Genomic DNA, 17,456 nt, shown 5'->3' with positions numbered 1-17,456 from the left:
CATCCCGGGACCCGGCACTCACACAGTTAATGATTTCTAAATTCAAGGCTGGGATCAGGAAAGTATTCTGAGGAGCAGAAACTATCTGTACTTTAGACACGGATTAATCAGGGATAGTCAGCGTGGAAGGTCTTTCTTGACAAACACATTTGAATTATTTGAGGCGGTGAGCAGGAGTGTTGATGAGGGGAATGCATTTGGAGTGGTCGATATGGGCTTTAGCCAGGCTTTTGATAGGGTCCCTCGTGGCAGACTGATCCAGTCAGGGCCCATGGCACCCAAGGCAAAGAGACACATTGGACCCACAATTGGCTGAGAGGCAGGAAGCTGAGGGTGGTGGAGGGATGATTCTGTGACTGGAAGGGCTGGATTCTGCGGCCCGGGATATCCGGGATGTGTTCCCCAATGGGACGGAGAATTGGGGTAACATTGGGATTGGTGACAACGGGAACGCGATGCTCTGACCCCTCAGTGACGGTGGGAACGGGTTCCATGTCGCACGCCAGCGGGAGCATAAATAAATGGGAATAGATGGGAATGACCCCTTTGCTCTGCACTCCCGGGATTCTCTCTCCCCGGGAGTCACATCGGAGCGTTTGCCCCATTGGTGAGGCCCACCACACCTGGGACGAGATAGTAGTGACCAGCTGAGCCCATCCACAGCCCAACCCACCCCCCAGACCACACGTCAGCCCTGACCCCTCCCTCCCCACCATACCACACAGCCCCCACCCCCATCCTCGCCCACCCCCCCCGGACCACAAATCAGCCCTGACCCCTCCCTCCCGACCACACCACACAGCCCCCACCCCCATTCCCGCCCACCCCCCAGACCACAAATCAGCCCTGACCCCTCCCTCCCCACCACACCACACAGCCCCCACCCCCATTCCCGCCCACCACCTGGACCGCAAATCAGACCTGACCCCCTCCCTCCCCACCACACCACACAGCCCCCACCCCCATTCCCGCCCACCCCCCGGACCGCAAATCAGCACTGACCCCTCTCAACCACCACACCGCACAGCAGCCCCCAACCACCTGGGTTGAATCCGGACTCTCCTGACCCACACGTACAGGGTTGACCCAATCCTTGGACACTTGTAATAGGAGGATTCCCCAACAGGGGGCAAAGTAATACGGGAACCACCCACAGAGACCCGTGTGATAGGGACCCCCCCCCCCACAGAGACCCCTGTGATAGGGAGACCCCCACAGAGACCCCTGTGGTAGTGAGACCTTCCCCACAGAGACCCCTGTGATAGGGAGCCCCCCTCCCCCCCCACAGAGACCCCTGTGATAGTGAGACCCTCCCCACAGAGGTTCCTGTGATAGGGAGACCCCCACAGTGACCCTGTGTGATAGGGAGATCCTTCCCCACAGAGACCCCTGTGATAGGGAGACCCCGCACCACAGAGGCCCCTGTGAAAAAGAGACCCCCCACAGAGACCCCTGTGTTAGGGAGACCCCTCCCCAGAGAGACCCCTGTGATAGGGAGACCCCTCCCCATAGAGACCCCTGTGATAGGGAGACCCCCCCACAGAGACCACTCTGATAAGGAGACCCCTCCCCATAGAGACCCCTGTGATAGGGAGACCCACCCCCCCACAGAGACACCTGTGATAGGGAGATCCCCCCACCCACAGAGACCCATCTGATAGCACCCCCCCTGCACAGAGACCCCTGGGTTAGGGAGACCCCTCCCCACAGAGACACCTGTGATAGGGAGATCCCCCCCCCCACAGAGACCCCTTATGATAGGGAGACCCCCCACAGAGACCCATCTGATAGCACCCCCCCTGCACAGAGACCCCTGGGTTAGGGAGACCCCTCCCCACAGAGACCCTGTGATAGGAAACCCCTCCCCACAGGGACCCGTGTGATAGGGTGACCGCCCCCCCCCCCCCCCCCCCCCACCCACAGAGGGCCCCCTGATAGCTCCGCCCCGCACAGAGACCCCTGTGATACGGAACCCCTCCCCACAGGGACCCCTGTAATAGGTGGCACTAACTAACCCTGTCTGGACTGCTCTAAGCTTCCAGGTAGGGGTGGTCCATCTTCTGGGAAGGCTCTGTGTTTGTATGTGGGGGGGGCCTTTGTGTGGGGAGTCGCCTGTGGAGGGGGTTCCTGCAGGAAGGGGGTCGTTCGGGGGGTTCACCTATCACAGGGGTCTCTGTGGGGGGGTGTCCCTATCACAGGGGTCTCTGTGGGGGGGGTGTCCCTATCACAGGGGTTTCTGTGGGGGTTCACCTATCACAGGGGTCTCTGTGGGGGTCTCCCTATCACTGAGGTCACTGTGGGGGTCTCCCTATCACAGGGGTCTCCGTGGGGGTCTCCCTATCACAGGGGTCTCTGTGGGGGTCTCCCTATCACAGGGGTCTCTGTGGGGGTCTCCCTATCACAGGGGTCTCTGTGAGGGGGGGGTCTCCCTGTCACAGGGGTCTCTGTGGGGGTCTCCCTGTCACAGGGGTCTCTGTGAGGGGGGGTCTCCCTATCACAGGACATGAATACTGCTCCCACACCTGGGAACCGAGGACAGACCCCTCAACACTGATGTGTTTTGGTGCGAGTTCAGTTGTGTCACATGGTGATGGATTTTATTTTCTTGTTTTAGAATTACCTTGAGGTGCAATTCAAAGAACGCCGGAGGATTGAAACTGACGTTGATGCCGTGGATATTAAAAGTGCGCTGGCGATCGGTCTGGACAAACTATTCAGTTATGCACGTTGTGGGAATGTTGCAGGTATGTCAGTTGTTCCTTCAAAGTAACAACAGATTCTAAAACAGCCACTCACTCTTTAACCTGTCACGTTTGAAACTTTCTGTACAGACTGACACACTGAGCAAAGAATTGTCAATCCCAGAGCGTTCCGCGGTCACATGTGACCAGTGGGTTGAGGCGCTGTTTGGGCTACTTCCACACATAGGAACAAACCGGGAAAATAGAAGCAGGAGGAGGCCATTCGGCCCTTCGAGCCTGCCCCGCCATTCATTCTGATCATGGCTGATCATCAAGTTCAATACCCTGATCCCACCTTCCCCCATCTCCCTCGATCCCTTTCGCCCCGAGAGCAAATCTAATTCCTTCTTCAAATTCCACAGATTCCCCGCTCTCTGGGGCGAGGGTGAGATCCCCTCTTGTCGGAGATGGTCATTGCCGGGCACTTGTGTGGCGCGAATGTAACATCTTTGGAAAACCCTCTCCAAATCCAACTCTGGGGAGGCCGGAAGTCACGGGAATGAACTGGAAACAAATGCAAGGCTAAAATTCAACAGAGAAATGTTTAACGAATGGGGAAAGTGAAGAGAGGGTCCGTGCAATTAAATGGATCAGTCCAATAGAGCAATGAGACCGACCTCACTCACAGCTCTGTTAAACCAGGGACCCCATTCTCCCAATTCTCTTCGTGCCGGCTGGATGCGGTGAATCTGGTGGGAGCCAGACCGTCGAATACCCGCTGGTGTAAAATTCCGTTACAAGTCTCCCAATGGCGGGTTAATGGTGATGAAGGCTGGCGTGAACAGGGGGCTCTCGGTTCGCCCGAGATTTGAGGTGAATGCAACACTGCCACAGTGCTGCACCGCTTCTGATGCATCGTTCACCACACTTCCTGCCCTCCGTCTCCATGCCCAGCTAGTCTTCATGGGCAGCACCGTGCTGCTGGACCCATGGACACGCCTGTGCCACCGTTTCCCGTTCAGTATTGTGCCAGGGCTGCGAGTACAGGAGTCTCCATCTCCCCCTCCAGCAGTGACACACACCAGTGTCTATCTGGACAGCTCTGTGCTGTCTGTCCCTTCCAGCAGTGACACACACCAGTGTCTATCTGGACAGCTCTGTGCTGTCTGTCCCTTCCAGCAGTGACACACACCAGTGTCTATCTGGACAGCTCTGCTGTCTGTCCCTTCCAGCAGTGACACACACCAGTGTCTATCTGGACAGCTCTGTGCTGTCTCCCCCTTCCAGCAGTGACACACACCAGTGTCTATCTGGACAGCTCTGTGCTGTCTGTCCGTTCGAGCAGTGACACACACCAGTGTCTATCTGGACAGCTCTGTGCTGTCTGTCCCTTCCAGCAGTGACACACACCAGTGTCTATCTGGACAGCTCTGTGCTGTCTGTCCCTTCCAGCAGTGACACACACCAGTGTCTATCTGGACAGCTCTGTGCTGTCTGTCCGTTCGAGCAGTGACACACACCAGTGTCTATCTGGACAGCTCTGTGCTGTCTGTCCCTTCCAGCAGTGACACACACCAGTGTCTATCTGGACAGCTCTGTGCTGTCTGTCCCTTCCAGCAGTGACACACACCAGTGTCTATCTGGACATCTCTGTGCTGTCTGTCCCTTCCAGCAGTGACACACACCAGTGTCTATCTGGACAGCTCTGTGCTGTCTCCCCCTTCCAGCAGTGACACACACCAGTGTCTATCTGGACAGCTCTGTGCTGTCTCCCCCTTCCAGCAGTGACACACACCAGTGTCTATCTGGACAGCTCTGTGCTGTCTGTCCCTTCCAGCAGTGACACACACCAGTATCTATCTGGACAGCTCTGTGCTGCCTGTCCCTTCCAGCAGTGACACACACCAGTGTCTATCTGGACAGCTCTGTGCTGTCTGTCCCTTCCAGCAGTGACACACACCAGTGTCTATCTGGACAGCTCTGTGCTGCCTGTCCCTTCCAGCAGTGACACACACCAGTGTCTATCTGGACAGCTCTGTGCTGTCTCCCCCTTCCAGCAGTGACACACACCAGTGTCTATCTGGACAGCTCTGTGCTGTCTGTCCCTTCCAGCAGTGACACACACCAGTGTCTATCTGGACAGCTCTGTGCTGTCTGTCCCTTCCAGCAGTGACACACACCAGTGTCTATCTGGACAGCTCTGTGCTGTCTCCCCCTTCCAGCAGTGACACACACCAGTGTCTATCTGGACAGCTCTGTGCTGTCTGTCCCTTCCAGCAGTGACACACACCAGTGTCTATCTGGACAGCTCTGTGCTGTCTCCCCCTTCCAGCAGTGACACACACCAGTGTCTATCTGGACAGCTCTGTGCTGTCTGTCCCTTCCAGCAGTGACACACACCAGTGTCTATCTGGACAGCTCTGTGCTGTCTGTCCCTTCCAGCAGTGACACACACCAGTGACTATCTGGACAGCTCTGTGCTGTCTCCCCCTTCCAGCAGTGACACACACCAGTGTCTATCTGGACAGCTCTGTGCTGTCTGTCCCTTCCAGCAGTGACACACACCAGTGTCTATCTGGACAGCTCTGTGCTGTGTCCCCCTTCCAGCAGTGACACACACCAGTGTCTATCTGGACAGCTCTGTGCTGTCTGTCCCTTCCAGCAGTGACACACACCAGTGACTATCTGGACAGCTCTGTGCTGCCTGTCCCTTCCAGCAGTGACACACACCAGTGACTATCTGGACAGCTCTGTGCTGCCTGTCCCTTCCAGCAGTGACACACACCAGTGTCTATCTAGACAGCTCTGTGCTGTCTGTCCCTTCCAGCAGTGACACACACCAGTGTCTATCTAGACAGCTCTGTGCTGTCTGCCCCTTCCAGCAGTGACACACACCAGTGTCTATCTGGACAGCTCTGTGCTGTCTGCCCCTTCCAGCAGTGACACACACCAGTGTCTATCTGGACAGCTCTGTGCTGTCTGTCCCTTCCAGCAGAGACACACACCAGTGTCTATCTAGACAGCTCTGTGCTGTCTGTCCCTTCCAGCAGTGACACACACCAGTGTCTATCTAGACAGCTCTGTGCTGTCTGTCCCTTCCAGCAGTGACACACACCAGTGTCTATCTGGACAGCTCTGTGCTGTGTCCCCCTTCCAGCAGTGACACACACCAGTGTCTATCTGGACAGCTCCGTGCTGTCTGCCCCTTCCAGCAGTGACACACACCAGTGTCTATCTGGACAGCTCTGTGCTGTCTGTCCCTTCCAGCAGTGACACACACCAGTGTCTATCTGGACAGCTCTGTGCTGTCTGTCCCTTCCAGCAGTGACACACACCAGTGTCTATCTGGACAGCTCTGTGATGTCTGTCCCTTCCAGCAGTGACACACACCAGTATCTATCTGGACAGCTCTGTGCTGTCTGTCCCTTCCAGCAGTGACACACACCAGTGTCTATCTGGACAGCTCTGTGCTGCCTGTCCCTTCCAGCAGTGACACACACCAGTGTCTATCTGGACAGCTCTGTGCTGTCTCCCCCTTCCAGCAGTGACACACACCAGTGTCTATCTGGACAGCTCTGTGCTGCCTGTCCCTTCCAGCAGTGACACACACCAGTGTCTATCTGGACAGCTCTGTGCTGCCTGTCCCTTCCAGCAGTGACACACACCAGTGTCTATCTGGACAGCTCTGTGCTGTCTCCCCCTTCCAGCAGTGACACACACCAGTGTCTATCTGGACAGCTCTGTGCTGTCTGTCCCTTCCAGCAGCGACACACACCAGTGTCTATCTGGACAGCTCTGTGCTGTCTGTCCCTTCCAGCAGTGACACACACCAGTGTCTATCTGGACAGCTCTGTGCTGTCTCCCCCTTCCAGCAGTGACACACACCAGTGTCTATCTGGACAGCTCTGTGCTGTCTGTCCCTTCCAGCAGTGACACACACCAGTGTCTATCTGGACAACTCTGTGCTGTCTGTCCCTTCCAGCAGTGACACACACCAGTGACTATCTGGACAGCTCTGTGCTGTCTGCCCCTTCCAGCAGTGACACACACCAGTGTCTATCTGGACAGCTCTGTGCTGTCTGCCCCTTCCAGCAGTGACACACACCAGTGTCTATCTGGACAGCTCTGTGCTGCCTGTCCCTTCCAGCAGTGACACACACCAGTGTCTATCTAGACAACTCTGTGCTGTCTGTCCCTTCCAGCAGTGACACACACCAGTGTCTATCTGGACAGCTCTGTGCTGTCTCCCCCTTCCAGCAGTGACACACACCAGTGTCTATCTGGACAGCTCTGTGCTGTCTGTCCCTTCCAGCAGTGACACACACCAGTGTCTATCTGGACAGCTCTGTGCTGTGTCCCCCTTCCAGCAGTGACACACACCAGTGTCTATCTGGACAGCTCCGTGCTGTCTGCCCCTTCCAGCAGTGACACACACCAGTGTCTATCTGGACAGCTCTGTGCTGTCTGTCCCTTCCAGCAGTGACACACACCAGTGACTATCTGGACAGCTCTGTGCTGTCTGTCCCTTCCAGCAGTGACACACACCAGTGTCTATCTAGACAGCTCTGTGCTGTCTGTCCCTTCCAGCAGTGACACACACCAGTGTCTATCTGGACAGCTCTGTGCTGTGTCCCCCTTCCAGCAGTGACACACACCAGTGTCTATCTGGACAGCTCCGTGCTGTCTGCCCCTTCCAGCAGTGACACACACCAGTGTTTATCTGGACAGCTCTGTGCTGTCTGTCCCTTCCAGCAGTGACACACACCAGTGTCTATCTGGACAGCTCTGTGCTGTCTGTCCCTTCCAGCAGCGACACACACCAGTGTCTATCTGGACAGCTCTGTGCTGTCTGTCCCTTCCAGCAGTGACACACACCAGTGTCTATCTGGACAGCTCTGTGCTGTCTGTCCCTTCCAGCAGTGACACACACCAGTGTCTATCTGGACAGCTCTGTGCTGTCTGTCCCTTCCAGCAGCGACACACACCAGTGTCTATCTGGACAGCTCTGTGCTGTCTGTCCCTTCCAGCAGTGACACACACCAGTGTCTATCTGGACAGCTCTATGCTGTCTGTCCCTTCCAGCAGCGACACACACCAGTGTCTATAAGGACAGCTCTGGGCAGTCTCCCCCTTCCAGCAGTGATACACACCAGTGTCTATCTGGACAGCTCTGTGCTGCCTGTCCCTTCCAGCAGTGACACACACCAGTGACTATCTGGACAGCTCTGTGCTGTCTGTCCCTTCCAGCAGTGACACACACCAGTGTCTATCTGGACAGCTCTGTGCTGTCTGTCCCTTCCAGCAGTGACACACACCAGTGTCTATCTGGACAGCTCTGTGCTGCCTGTCCCTTCCAGCAGTGACACACACCAGTGACTATCTGGACAGCTCTGTGCTGTCTGTCCCTTCCAGCAGTGACACACACCAGTGTCTATCTAGACAGCTCTGTGCTGTCTGTCCCTTCCAGCAGCGACACACACCAGTGACTATCTGGACAGCTCTGTGCTGTCTTTCCCTTCCAGCAGTGACACACACCAGTGTCTATCTGGACAGCTCTGTGCTGTCTGTCCCTTCCAGCAGCGACACACACCAGTGTCTATCTGGACAGCTCTGTGCTGTCTGTCCCTTCCAGCAGTGACACACACCAGTGACTATCTGGACAGCTCTGTGCTGTCTGTCCCTTCCAGCAGTGACACACACCAGTGTCTATCTAGACAGCTCTGTGCTGTCTGTCCCTTCCAGCAGTGACACACACCAGTGTCTATCTGGACAGCTCTGTGCTGTCTGTCCCTTCCAGCAGCGACACACACCAGTGTCTATCTGGACAGCTCTGTGCTGTGTCCCCCTTCCAGCAGTGACACACACCAGTGTCTATCTGGACAGCTCCGTGCTGTCTGCCCCTTCCAGCAGTGACACACACCAGTGTCTATCTGGACAGCTCTGTGCTGTCTGTCCCTTCCAGCAGTGACACACACCAGTGTCTATCTGGACAGCTCTGTGCTGTCTGTCCCTTCCAGCAGTGACACACACCAGTATCTATCTGGACAGCTCTGTGCTGTCTGTCCCTTCCAGCAGTGACACACACCAGTGTCTATCTGGACAGCTCTGTGCTGCCTGTCCCTTCCAGCAGTGACACACACCAGTGTCTATCTGGACAGCTCTGTGCTGTCTCCCCCTTCCAGCAGTGACACACACCAGTGTCTATCTGGACAGCTCTGTGCTGTCTGTCCCTTCCAGCAGTGACACACACCAGTGTCTATCTGGACAGCTCTGTGCTGTCTGTCCCTTCCAGCAGTGACACACACCAGTGTCTATCTGGACAGCTCTGTGCTGTCTCCCCCTTCCAGCAGTGACACACACCAGTGTCTATCTGGACAGCTCTGTGCTGTCTCCCCCTTCCAGCAGTGACACACACCAGTGTCTATCTGGACAGCTCTGTGCTGTCTGTCCCTTCCAGCAGTGACACATACCAGTGTCTATCTAGACAACTCTGTGCTGTCTGTCCCTTCCAGCAGTGACACACACCAGTGTCTATCTGGACAGCTCTGTGCTGTGTCCCCCTTCCAGCAGTGACACACACCAGTGTCTATCTGGACAGCTCTGTGCTGTCTGTCCCTTCCAGCAGTGACACACACCAGTGTCTATCTGGACAGCTCTGTGCTGTCTGTCCCTTCCAGCAGTGACACACACCAGTGCCTATCTGGACAGCTCTGTGCTGTCTCTCCCTTCCAGCAGTGACACACACCAGTGTCTATCTGGACAGCTCTGTGCTGTCTGTCCCTTCCAGCAGCGACACACACCAGTGACTATCTGGACAGCTCTGTGCTGTCTGTCCCTTCCAGCAGTGACACACACCAGTGTCTATCTAGACAGCTCTGTGCTGTCTGTCCCTTCCAGCAGTGACACACACCAGTGTCTATCTGGACAGCTCTGTGCTGTGTCCCCCTTCCAGCAGTGACACACACCAGTGTCTATCTGGACAGCTCCGTGCTGTCTGCCCCTTCCAGCAGTGACACACACCAGTGTTTATCTGGACAGCTCTGTGCTGTCTGTCCCTTCCAGCAGTGACACACACCAGTGTCTATCTGGACAGCTCTGTGCTGTCTGTCCCTTCCAGCAGTGACACACACCAGTGTCTATCTGGACAGCTCTGTGCTGTCTGTCCCTTCCAGCAGTGACATACACCAGTGTCTATCTGGACAGCTCTGTGCTGTCTGTCCCTTCCAGCAGCGACACACACCAGTGTCTATCTGGACAGCTCTGTGCTGTCTGTCCCTTCCAGCAGCGACACACACCAGTGTCTATAAGGACAGCTCTGGGCAGTCTCCCCCTTCCAGCAGTGATACACACCAGTGTCTATCTGGACAGCTCTGTGCTGCCTGTCCCTTCCAGCAGTGACACACACCAGTGTCTATCTGGACAGCTCTGTGCTGCCTGTCCCTTCCAGCAGTGACACACACCAGTGTCTATCTGGACAGCTCTGTGCTGTCTGTCCCTTCCAGCAGTGACACACACCAGTGTCTATCTGGACAGCTCTGTGCTGTCTGTCCCTTCCAGCAGTGACACACACCAGTGTCTATCTGGACAGCTCTGTGCTGTCTGTCCCTTCCAGCAGTGACACACACCAGTGTCTATCTGGACAGCTCTGTGCTGTCTGTCCCTTCCAGCAGTGACATACACCAGTGTCTATCTGGACAGCTCTGTGCTGTCTTTCCCTTCCAGCAGTGACACACACCAGTGTCTATCTGGACAGCTCTGTGCTGTCTGTCCCTTCCAGCAGCGACACACACCAGTGTCTATCTGGACAGCTCTGTGCTGTCTCCCCCTCCAGCAGTGACACAAACCAGTGCCTATCTGGACAGCTCTGTGCTGTCTGTCACTTCCAGCAGCGACACACACCAGTGTCTATCTGGACAGCTCTGTGCTGTCAGTCCCTTCCAGCAGTGACACACACCAGTGTCTATCTGGACAGCTCTGTGCTGTCTGTCCCTTCCAGCAGTGACACACACCAGTGTCTATCTGGACAGCTCTGTGCTGTCTTTCCCTTCCAGCAGTGACACACACCAGTGTCTATCTGGACAGCTCTGTGCTGTCTGTCCCTTCCAGCAGCGACACACACCAGTGTCTATCTGGACAGCTCTGTGCTGTCTCTCCCTTCCAGCAGTGACACACACCAGTGTCTATCTGGACAGCTCTGTGCTGTCTGTCCCTTCCAGCAGTGACACACACCAGTGTCTATCTGGACAGCTCTGTGCTGTCTGTCCCTTCCAGCAGTGACACACACCAGTGTCTATCTGGACAGCTCTGTGCTGTCTGTCCCTTCCAGCAGTGACACACACCAGTGTCTATCTGGACAGCTCTGTGCTGTCGGGGGGCAGGGAGGGGGGATAGGGCTCGGGGGGACAGGGAGGGGGGTAGTGATCGGGGGGAAGGGGGAGTGGTCTGCGGGTAGGGCTCGGGGGGCAGGGAGGGGGGTAGGGCTCAGGGGGGCAGGGAGGGGGGTAGTGATCGGGGGGCAGGGAGGGGGGTGTAGGGGGTGTAGGGGGTAGGGCTCGGGGGGCAGGGAGGGGGGTGTCGGGGTAGGGCTCGGGGGGCAGGGAGGGGGGTTTGGGGGGTAGGTCTCGGGAAGGGGGCAGGGAGGGGGGTGTGGGGGTAGAGCTCGGGGGGCAGCAGGGGGTAGATTGAGGAACAGACTGTCCCTCGAGGCTGTGAGACTTTCCCAGCTGGGTGTTAACGTGCTGCACAGTCTGGTGAAGGGAGGGGGCTGCACAGAGTGATATGAGTGAGCGGGACTGACATTTCAATATGGTGTCGGTGTGGTGATGTGCATCACTGTAAATACACAAGGGGTTAATGTAAACACACTGCAACTAAATAAACACTAGAGGGAGCACCAGAGACATCATGACACACAGACATTCAACCGATAGGTCAGTAAGATAGGACACGTCCAATGGGCAGTCAAGACACCCAGAGGTGGCACTACCACAAGGTACCCATATAAAAGGACACTCAGAGAGACAGGGGCAGATCAGGAAGCATCACACTCACCGTATGGCTGAGAGCAGACTGGTTAGTTAGACTGAGTTACTATAGCAAGATTAGCAGGAGAGTCAAACTCAAGGAGGAGAATTGTTAACTGTTCAATAAATGTGTTAAACCATCTCCAAGTCTGAACCTTCCTTTGTCAGAGCCGACATCAAGGAAGCAGCTTATGCTACATGAAGAAGCAGAACACAACAGTCGGCACTCACACTGCGAGTGGGACCATGCTGGTCACATGCTGCTCTCCATCCTGGCAACTTGGGCATTTGCATATTCCCTTAAAGTGATATCACAACATTTTCCACATGTCACCAAAGTGACCCTGCCCCCTGACCTGTAACCTCTGACTATCTATCAGCTGATCACCCAGTTAAATGCTGTAACAGTGTCTCTGTCCACAGGTACTATTGTTCCTCTCTCTGCACCTTGGGGAGTTTTTGGATACGTGAAAAATGGCGAAATACAGCAGAGATTCCGGGTATTTCTTGAGATAGTTCCTCAAGTCACCAACCCGCCTCAACCAACAGATCCAACAGTTGAAATAGTGACAGCCCCTCCTGTTTGGTACTATGGCAGGTGAGTTTAGTGACTGATATATTGTGATTGATGTTCCTTTCTGTCAGCTCTTGTATCAACATCAGCCGGGGAGCAATTCTCCCATTTTGAGACTAAGTGCTGTGGTGTGGACGGGAACGTGGGCAGGAATGCGGGCAAAAGCATGGTCAGGAACGTGGCAGGAGCGTGGGGAGGAACGAGGGCAGGAACGTGGGGAGGAATGTGGGCAGGAACAGGGGCAGGAACGTGGGCAGGAACGTGGGCAGGAACGTGGGCAGGAACGAGGGCAGGAACGAGGGCAGAAACGTGGGCAGTAATGTGGGCAGGAGCGTGGGCAGGAATGTGGGCAGGAGTGTGGGCAGGGACGTGGTCAGGAGCGTGGGCAGGAATGTGGGCAGGAAAGTGGGCAGGAACGTGGGCAGGAACGTGGCCGCTTGCCGGAAAACACTCTGAATCTTCCCACCCATCATTAATTATTCACCTGGGTGTTTTCCGCTGTTTTCAGCAGTGGGTCAGGCCTGGATGGTGTGTAGTCCGCCCTCCGACCCGGGTGTCATATTGAAAAGATGTCCAACAACACTGAGCCATGTTGACAAAAGAAGGTGGACCTCCTGAAAATGCAGATCGATTTCCAGCAACATTGGTCACCCAGAAACAGGCCAGCAGAAGGACCCCCTCCAGAACACATATTACATAAGATAACATAAGATAAAAACTAGGAACAGGAGTAGACCATCTGGCCCCTCGAGCCTGCTCCACCATTCAGTGAGATCATGGCTGATCTTTGTGGACTCAGCTCCACTCTCCGGCCCGTACAGCATATCCCCGAATCCCATTATTCTTTAGAAAGGCATCTATCTTTTTCTTAAAAACGTTTAAAGAAGGAGCCTCAACTACTTCACTGGGCAAGGAATTCCAGAGATTCACAACCCTTTGGGTGAAGAAGTTCCTCCTAAACTCCGTCCTAAATCTACCTCCCCTTATTTTGAGGCTATGCCCCCTAGTTCTGCTTTCCCCGACCAGTGGAAACAACCTGCCCGCATCTATCCTATCTATTCCCTTCATAATTTTATATGTCTCAATAAGATTCCCCCGCATCCTTCTAAACTCCAATGAGTACAGTTCCACTCTACTCAACCTCTCGTCATAATCTAATCCCCTCAACTCTGGGATCAACCTAGTGAATCTCCTCTGCACTCCCTCCAGTGCCAATATGTCCTTTCTCAGGTAAGGAGACCAAAACTGAACACAATACTCCAGATGCGGCCTCACCAACACCCTATACAATTGCAGCATAACCTCACTAGTCTTGAACTCCATCCCTCTAGCAACGAAAGACAAAACTCGATTATCCTTCTTAATCACCTGTTGCACCTGCACACCAACTTTTTGCGACTCGTGCACCAGCACACCCAGGTCCCTCTGCACAGCAGCATGTTTTAACATCTTACCGTTTAAATAATAATCCATTCTGCTGTTATTCCTCCCAAAATGGATAGCCTCACACTTGGCAACATTGAATTCCATCTGCCAGACCCTAGCCCATTCACCTAACCTATCCAAATCCTTCTGCAGACTTCCGGAAGATCCAAGGGTCCAATCTCCCCCAACCTACTGCTGTGGTGCTCCAGGGTCCAGGGTTGTGGGCGCTCTCCATCCTCAACTCTGGGCAGCGCCACGCATCCTGACTTTGGTACACTACATTGTGAAGAATGTTTCTCACACTGGCGTTTTTCCCACCGGAATGGCAGAGAATCTATCCTGGGGGGGGCACCCTGAGGTCCCTCTGCTACTGCACTCTCTTTAGAACTGAGCCATTAAGTCTGGATAGACTCTCTCCACCCTTTCTGTAAAATGCATCACCTCACATTTCTCTGTGTTAAACTCTATCTGCCACTTGTCTGCCCATTTGGCCAGCTTCTCGATGGTCTTACTCCAGCTGTGGACTAACTGACTGGTGCAGGCGACTCAATGGGCTGAATGGTCAACTCCTGTCCCTGTTGTCCTGGCAACCGACTTTCCAAACAGGATTTGTCAGGGGGATAAAAATTAAATCCTCTGTTCTTAATTTTGTTGCAGGGGTTTTAACAAGAAAGTTGATGAACAACAAACTGAAGAACTTGTGATTCAATTCCTGAAGGATTTGGAACAAGACAACCAGCCCTTCAATAGCACATTTTTTGACATCGCTTATTTTGACACACAAGGGTTAATGGCAATGGGTTTTATGAAGACAGAAGAATGAAGGTCTTCTGGAAGGTTCTGTACCTTTCATGGCATCAAACAGTGAGATGTGCTGAACTCTATTCTAAAACTGTTTAACTTTCCATTGGGTTTAATCTGGAATACTGAGCATAGTTTTAATCTCCTTACCACAAGAAGGGCCTTTTGAGGGAACGCAATGTCTGTTGTGAAAATTAAATAAAAACAGAGACTCTTCAAGTCCGCTCACCATTCAGGAAGATCATGGCTGATCTTCGACCTGAACTCCACCTTCCCACACTGTCCCTCGAGTGTGTAATCTGTCTGATAAACGGAATGCACTCCCACTAAACTCGGTTCATCCACCCTTAACTAAGGAGCCCAAACATCACCACATCATATTCTACCTGCCATGTTCTTAACCACTCACTTAACCAACCAAATGTGGAGCAAATACGTGATCGTCCACCCACACGTTAACCGTACATGTGACTCCAGCCCTGATATATTTGACTGTCTCTGAGTCCCGCCTGCTCTATTTCCCCTTAATATTATTTATAATTAGGTCTCCCTTCAACGTCTGAAATTCATTGCTGAACACGTCTCCACACTGCACAGATACAGGGCAAAACTCAATTGTACCGGGTGGTGGGCCCTCTATTGGGGAACGGAGATTAATCACTGCACTAATTTGCTTTTTCTGTAATCTTGCTTTCAATGAATTGTGAGACTGAGACTGAGATGGTCCTAGTGACAGATATAGTTCCAGAATTTTCTATCTTCACACAGCCATGGAATATATTCATATTTGTCCATCATACTGACCAGAATGTTTCAAGTTGATGTGAAAAGAGTTGGGATTTGTGACAGAGCACAGAGTATTGAAGCTGTTAAATGTGAAATCATGGAGTGATCAGATGTGGGACTGTTCCTGGGCTCTCTCACTCGGAGTTAGTTCCAGATGGAATTATTTAATTACGAGGGAATGTTTAAACTGTAAAGAGACAGTGTGTTCACCATTTGTAAAATAATGAGATTTTCATCACATCATCGGGAAGATTTTGCTTCAATGTTTGAATAGTTCTGTGTCCTGTGCTCTGAAATATAATGGGAATGGACCATATAACAGACTGTGTGGAATAGACACTGGACACTGTAGGAAGAACACGTCACTCACTGGAGAAACCTGCTAATGGAGACAACACCCTGTGTGGGCAGTAAAATATTCCCTTTTCCTGCCAGTCCTGAGAATCAAACACTGGACATTGTGGTGGGGATGATTAAAAAGGTTGTTTCTCAATCCGGTTTGGTCTGACTCAGATCAGTCCAAGTTCAGGAAACAGATGGGCCCAGGTCAGGAAAGTGAAAGTGGGAGTTTTGTGACCCAGGTGTGAAGCAGCTTAAAACTGGTCCTTAAACCGGAGAAAGAATCCCAGTTTAAAATTAGAATCCAGAGACTGAAGGTGGAATAAAGTTTCCATTTAGATCTCCTCAAACCCACACTGGGAGCTGACTTTGGGAATATCGACAGACTGAATCTGTGACTGAGAAAATGATCGATTCAGATCTGACTCCCGTTAACAGGTGACCCATTCACAGGTTTGTCTGGTGCAGTAAATAATCCATCGTCTTCTAGTCTTTGTTTGTCTTTTGTTTTTCAAACTGCTGGGAATGGATTCTCACTGTGAAATAAAGAGGGTGATGCATTTACACATTTGGTCTCGTGTTAGATTCTTCCTCACAAATAAATCTGGGTCACTGATCACATCACTAGTTTCATACCAGATAAACTCTGCACATTTCAGTGAAATGATTCTGTTAAGATGTTGAGGTGTAAAGTTAAAGAATGAGAAAGAATGAAGAGATGGAGAGTAATTTATTGGGAGATGTGACACTTGGAGAGCGAGCTCCATATTGGTCAGGTGACAGCTCACACCGCGTGCAGTCCGACACTTCAATCTGTCACACTCCACTCTGAGCAGTCTTTCTAACTCTGTCAATGGGATATCACTGGAGAGATAGTGATAACATAATGGGAGTTATGTACAGGCCTCCTAACAGTGGTCAGGACCAGGGGCACAAAATGGACCACGAAATAGAAAGTGCATGTCAGAAAAACAAGGTCACAGTGATCATGGGGGACTTCAATATGCAGGTGGACTGGGTAAATATTGCTGCCAGTGGGCCCAAGGAAAGGGAATTCATTGAATGTTTACAGGAGGGCTTTTTGGAAAATCTTGTGATGGAGCCCACGAGGGAATAGGCCATTCTGGACTTAGTGTTATGTAATGAGATAGACTTGATTAAAGATCTGAAAGTAAGGGAACACTTAGGAGGCAGTGATCATAATATGGTCGAATTCAATCTCCAATTTGAAAGAAAGAAGGTAGAATCAGATGTAAAGGAGTTACAGTTAAATAAAGGTAACTACAGGGGCATGAGGGAGGAACTGACAAAAATCGACTGGGAGCAGACCCTAGTGGGAAAGACAGTAGAACAGCAATGGCAGGAGTTTCTGGGAGTAATTGAGGACACAGTACAGAGGTTCATCCCAAAGAAAAGAAAGGTTATCAGAGGGGGGATTAGGCAGCCATGGCTGACAAAGGAAGTTAGGGAATGCATCAAAGCAAAAGAGAAAGCCTATAATGTGGCAAAGAGGAGTGGGAAGTCAGAAGATTGGGAAGGCTACAAAAACAAACAGAGGATAACAAAGAGAGAAATAAGGAAAGAGAGGATCAAATATGAAGGTAGGCTAGCCAGTAACATTAGGAATGATAGTAAACGTTTCTTTAAATACATTAAAAACAAACGGGAGGCAAAAGTTGACATTGGGCCGCTCCAAAATGACGCTGGTAATTTTGTGATGGGAGACAAGGAAATAGCTGAGGAACTAAAAAAATACTTTGCGTAAGTCTTCACAGTAGAAGACATGAGTAATATCCCAACAATTCAGGAGAGTCAGGGGGCAGAGTT

At 52.6% G+C, this 17,456-nt stretch overlaps 1 protein-coding gene across 1 annotated transcript in view; it reads left to right on the top strand.

The window, feature by feature from the left end:
* LOC140411770 (uncharacterized) overlaps positions 1 to 16,145 on the top strand; it is a 116,210-nt gene extending 100,065 nt beyond the window's left edge. Inside the window, exons 4-6 of the mRNA XM_072500754.1 lie at positions 2,615 to 2,744; positions 12,128 to 12,302; positions 14,361 to 16,145. Coding sequence (XP_072356855.1) covers positions 2,615 to 2,744; positions 12,128 to 12,302; positions 14,361 to 14,526 — 471 coding nt within the window. The 3' untranslated portion in view covers positions 14,527 to 16,145. The remainder of the gene's footprint in view (positions 1 to 2,614; positions 2,745 to 12,127; positions 12,303 to 14,360) is intronic.
* The last annotated feature ends 1,311 nt before the right edge of the window (positions 16,146 to 17,456 follow it).

This window comes from Scyliorhinus torazame, chromosome 4, assembly GCF_047496885.1.
Source record: "Scyliorhinus torazame isolate Kashiwa2021f chromosome 4, sScyTor2.1, whole genome shotgun sequence".
In the NCBI taxonomy this organism is placed as follows: domain Eukaryota; kingdom Metazoa; phylum Chordata; class Chondrichthyes; order Carcharhiniformes; family Scyliorhinidae; genus Scyliorhinus; species Scyliorhinus torazame.
The sequence above is the reverse complement of the archived record's forward strand: the minus strand, read 5'-3'. Positions and strand labels throughout refer to the sequence as shown.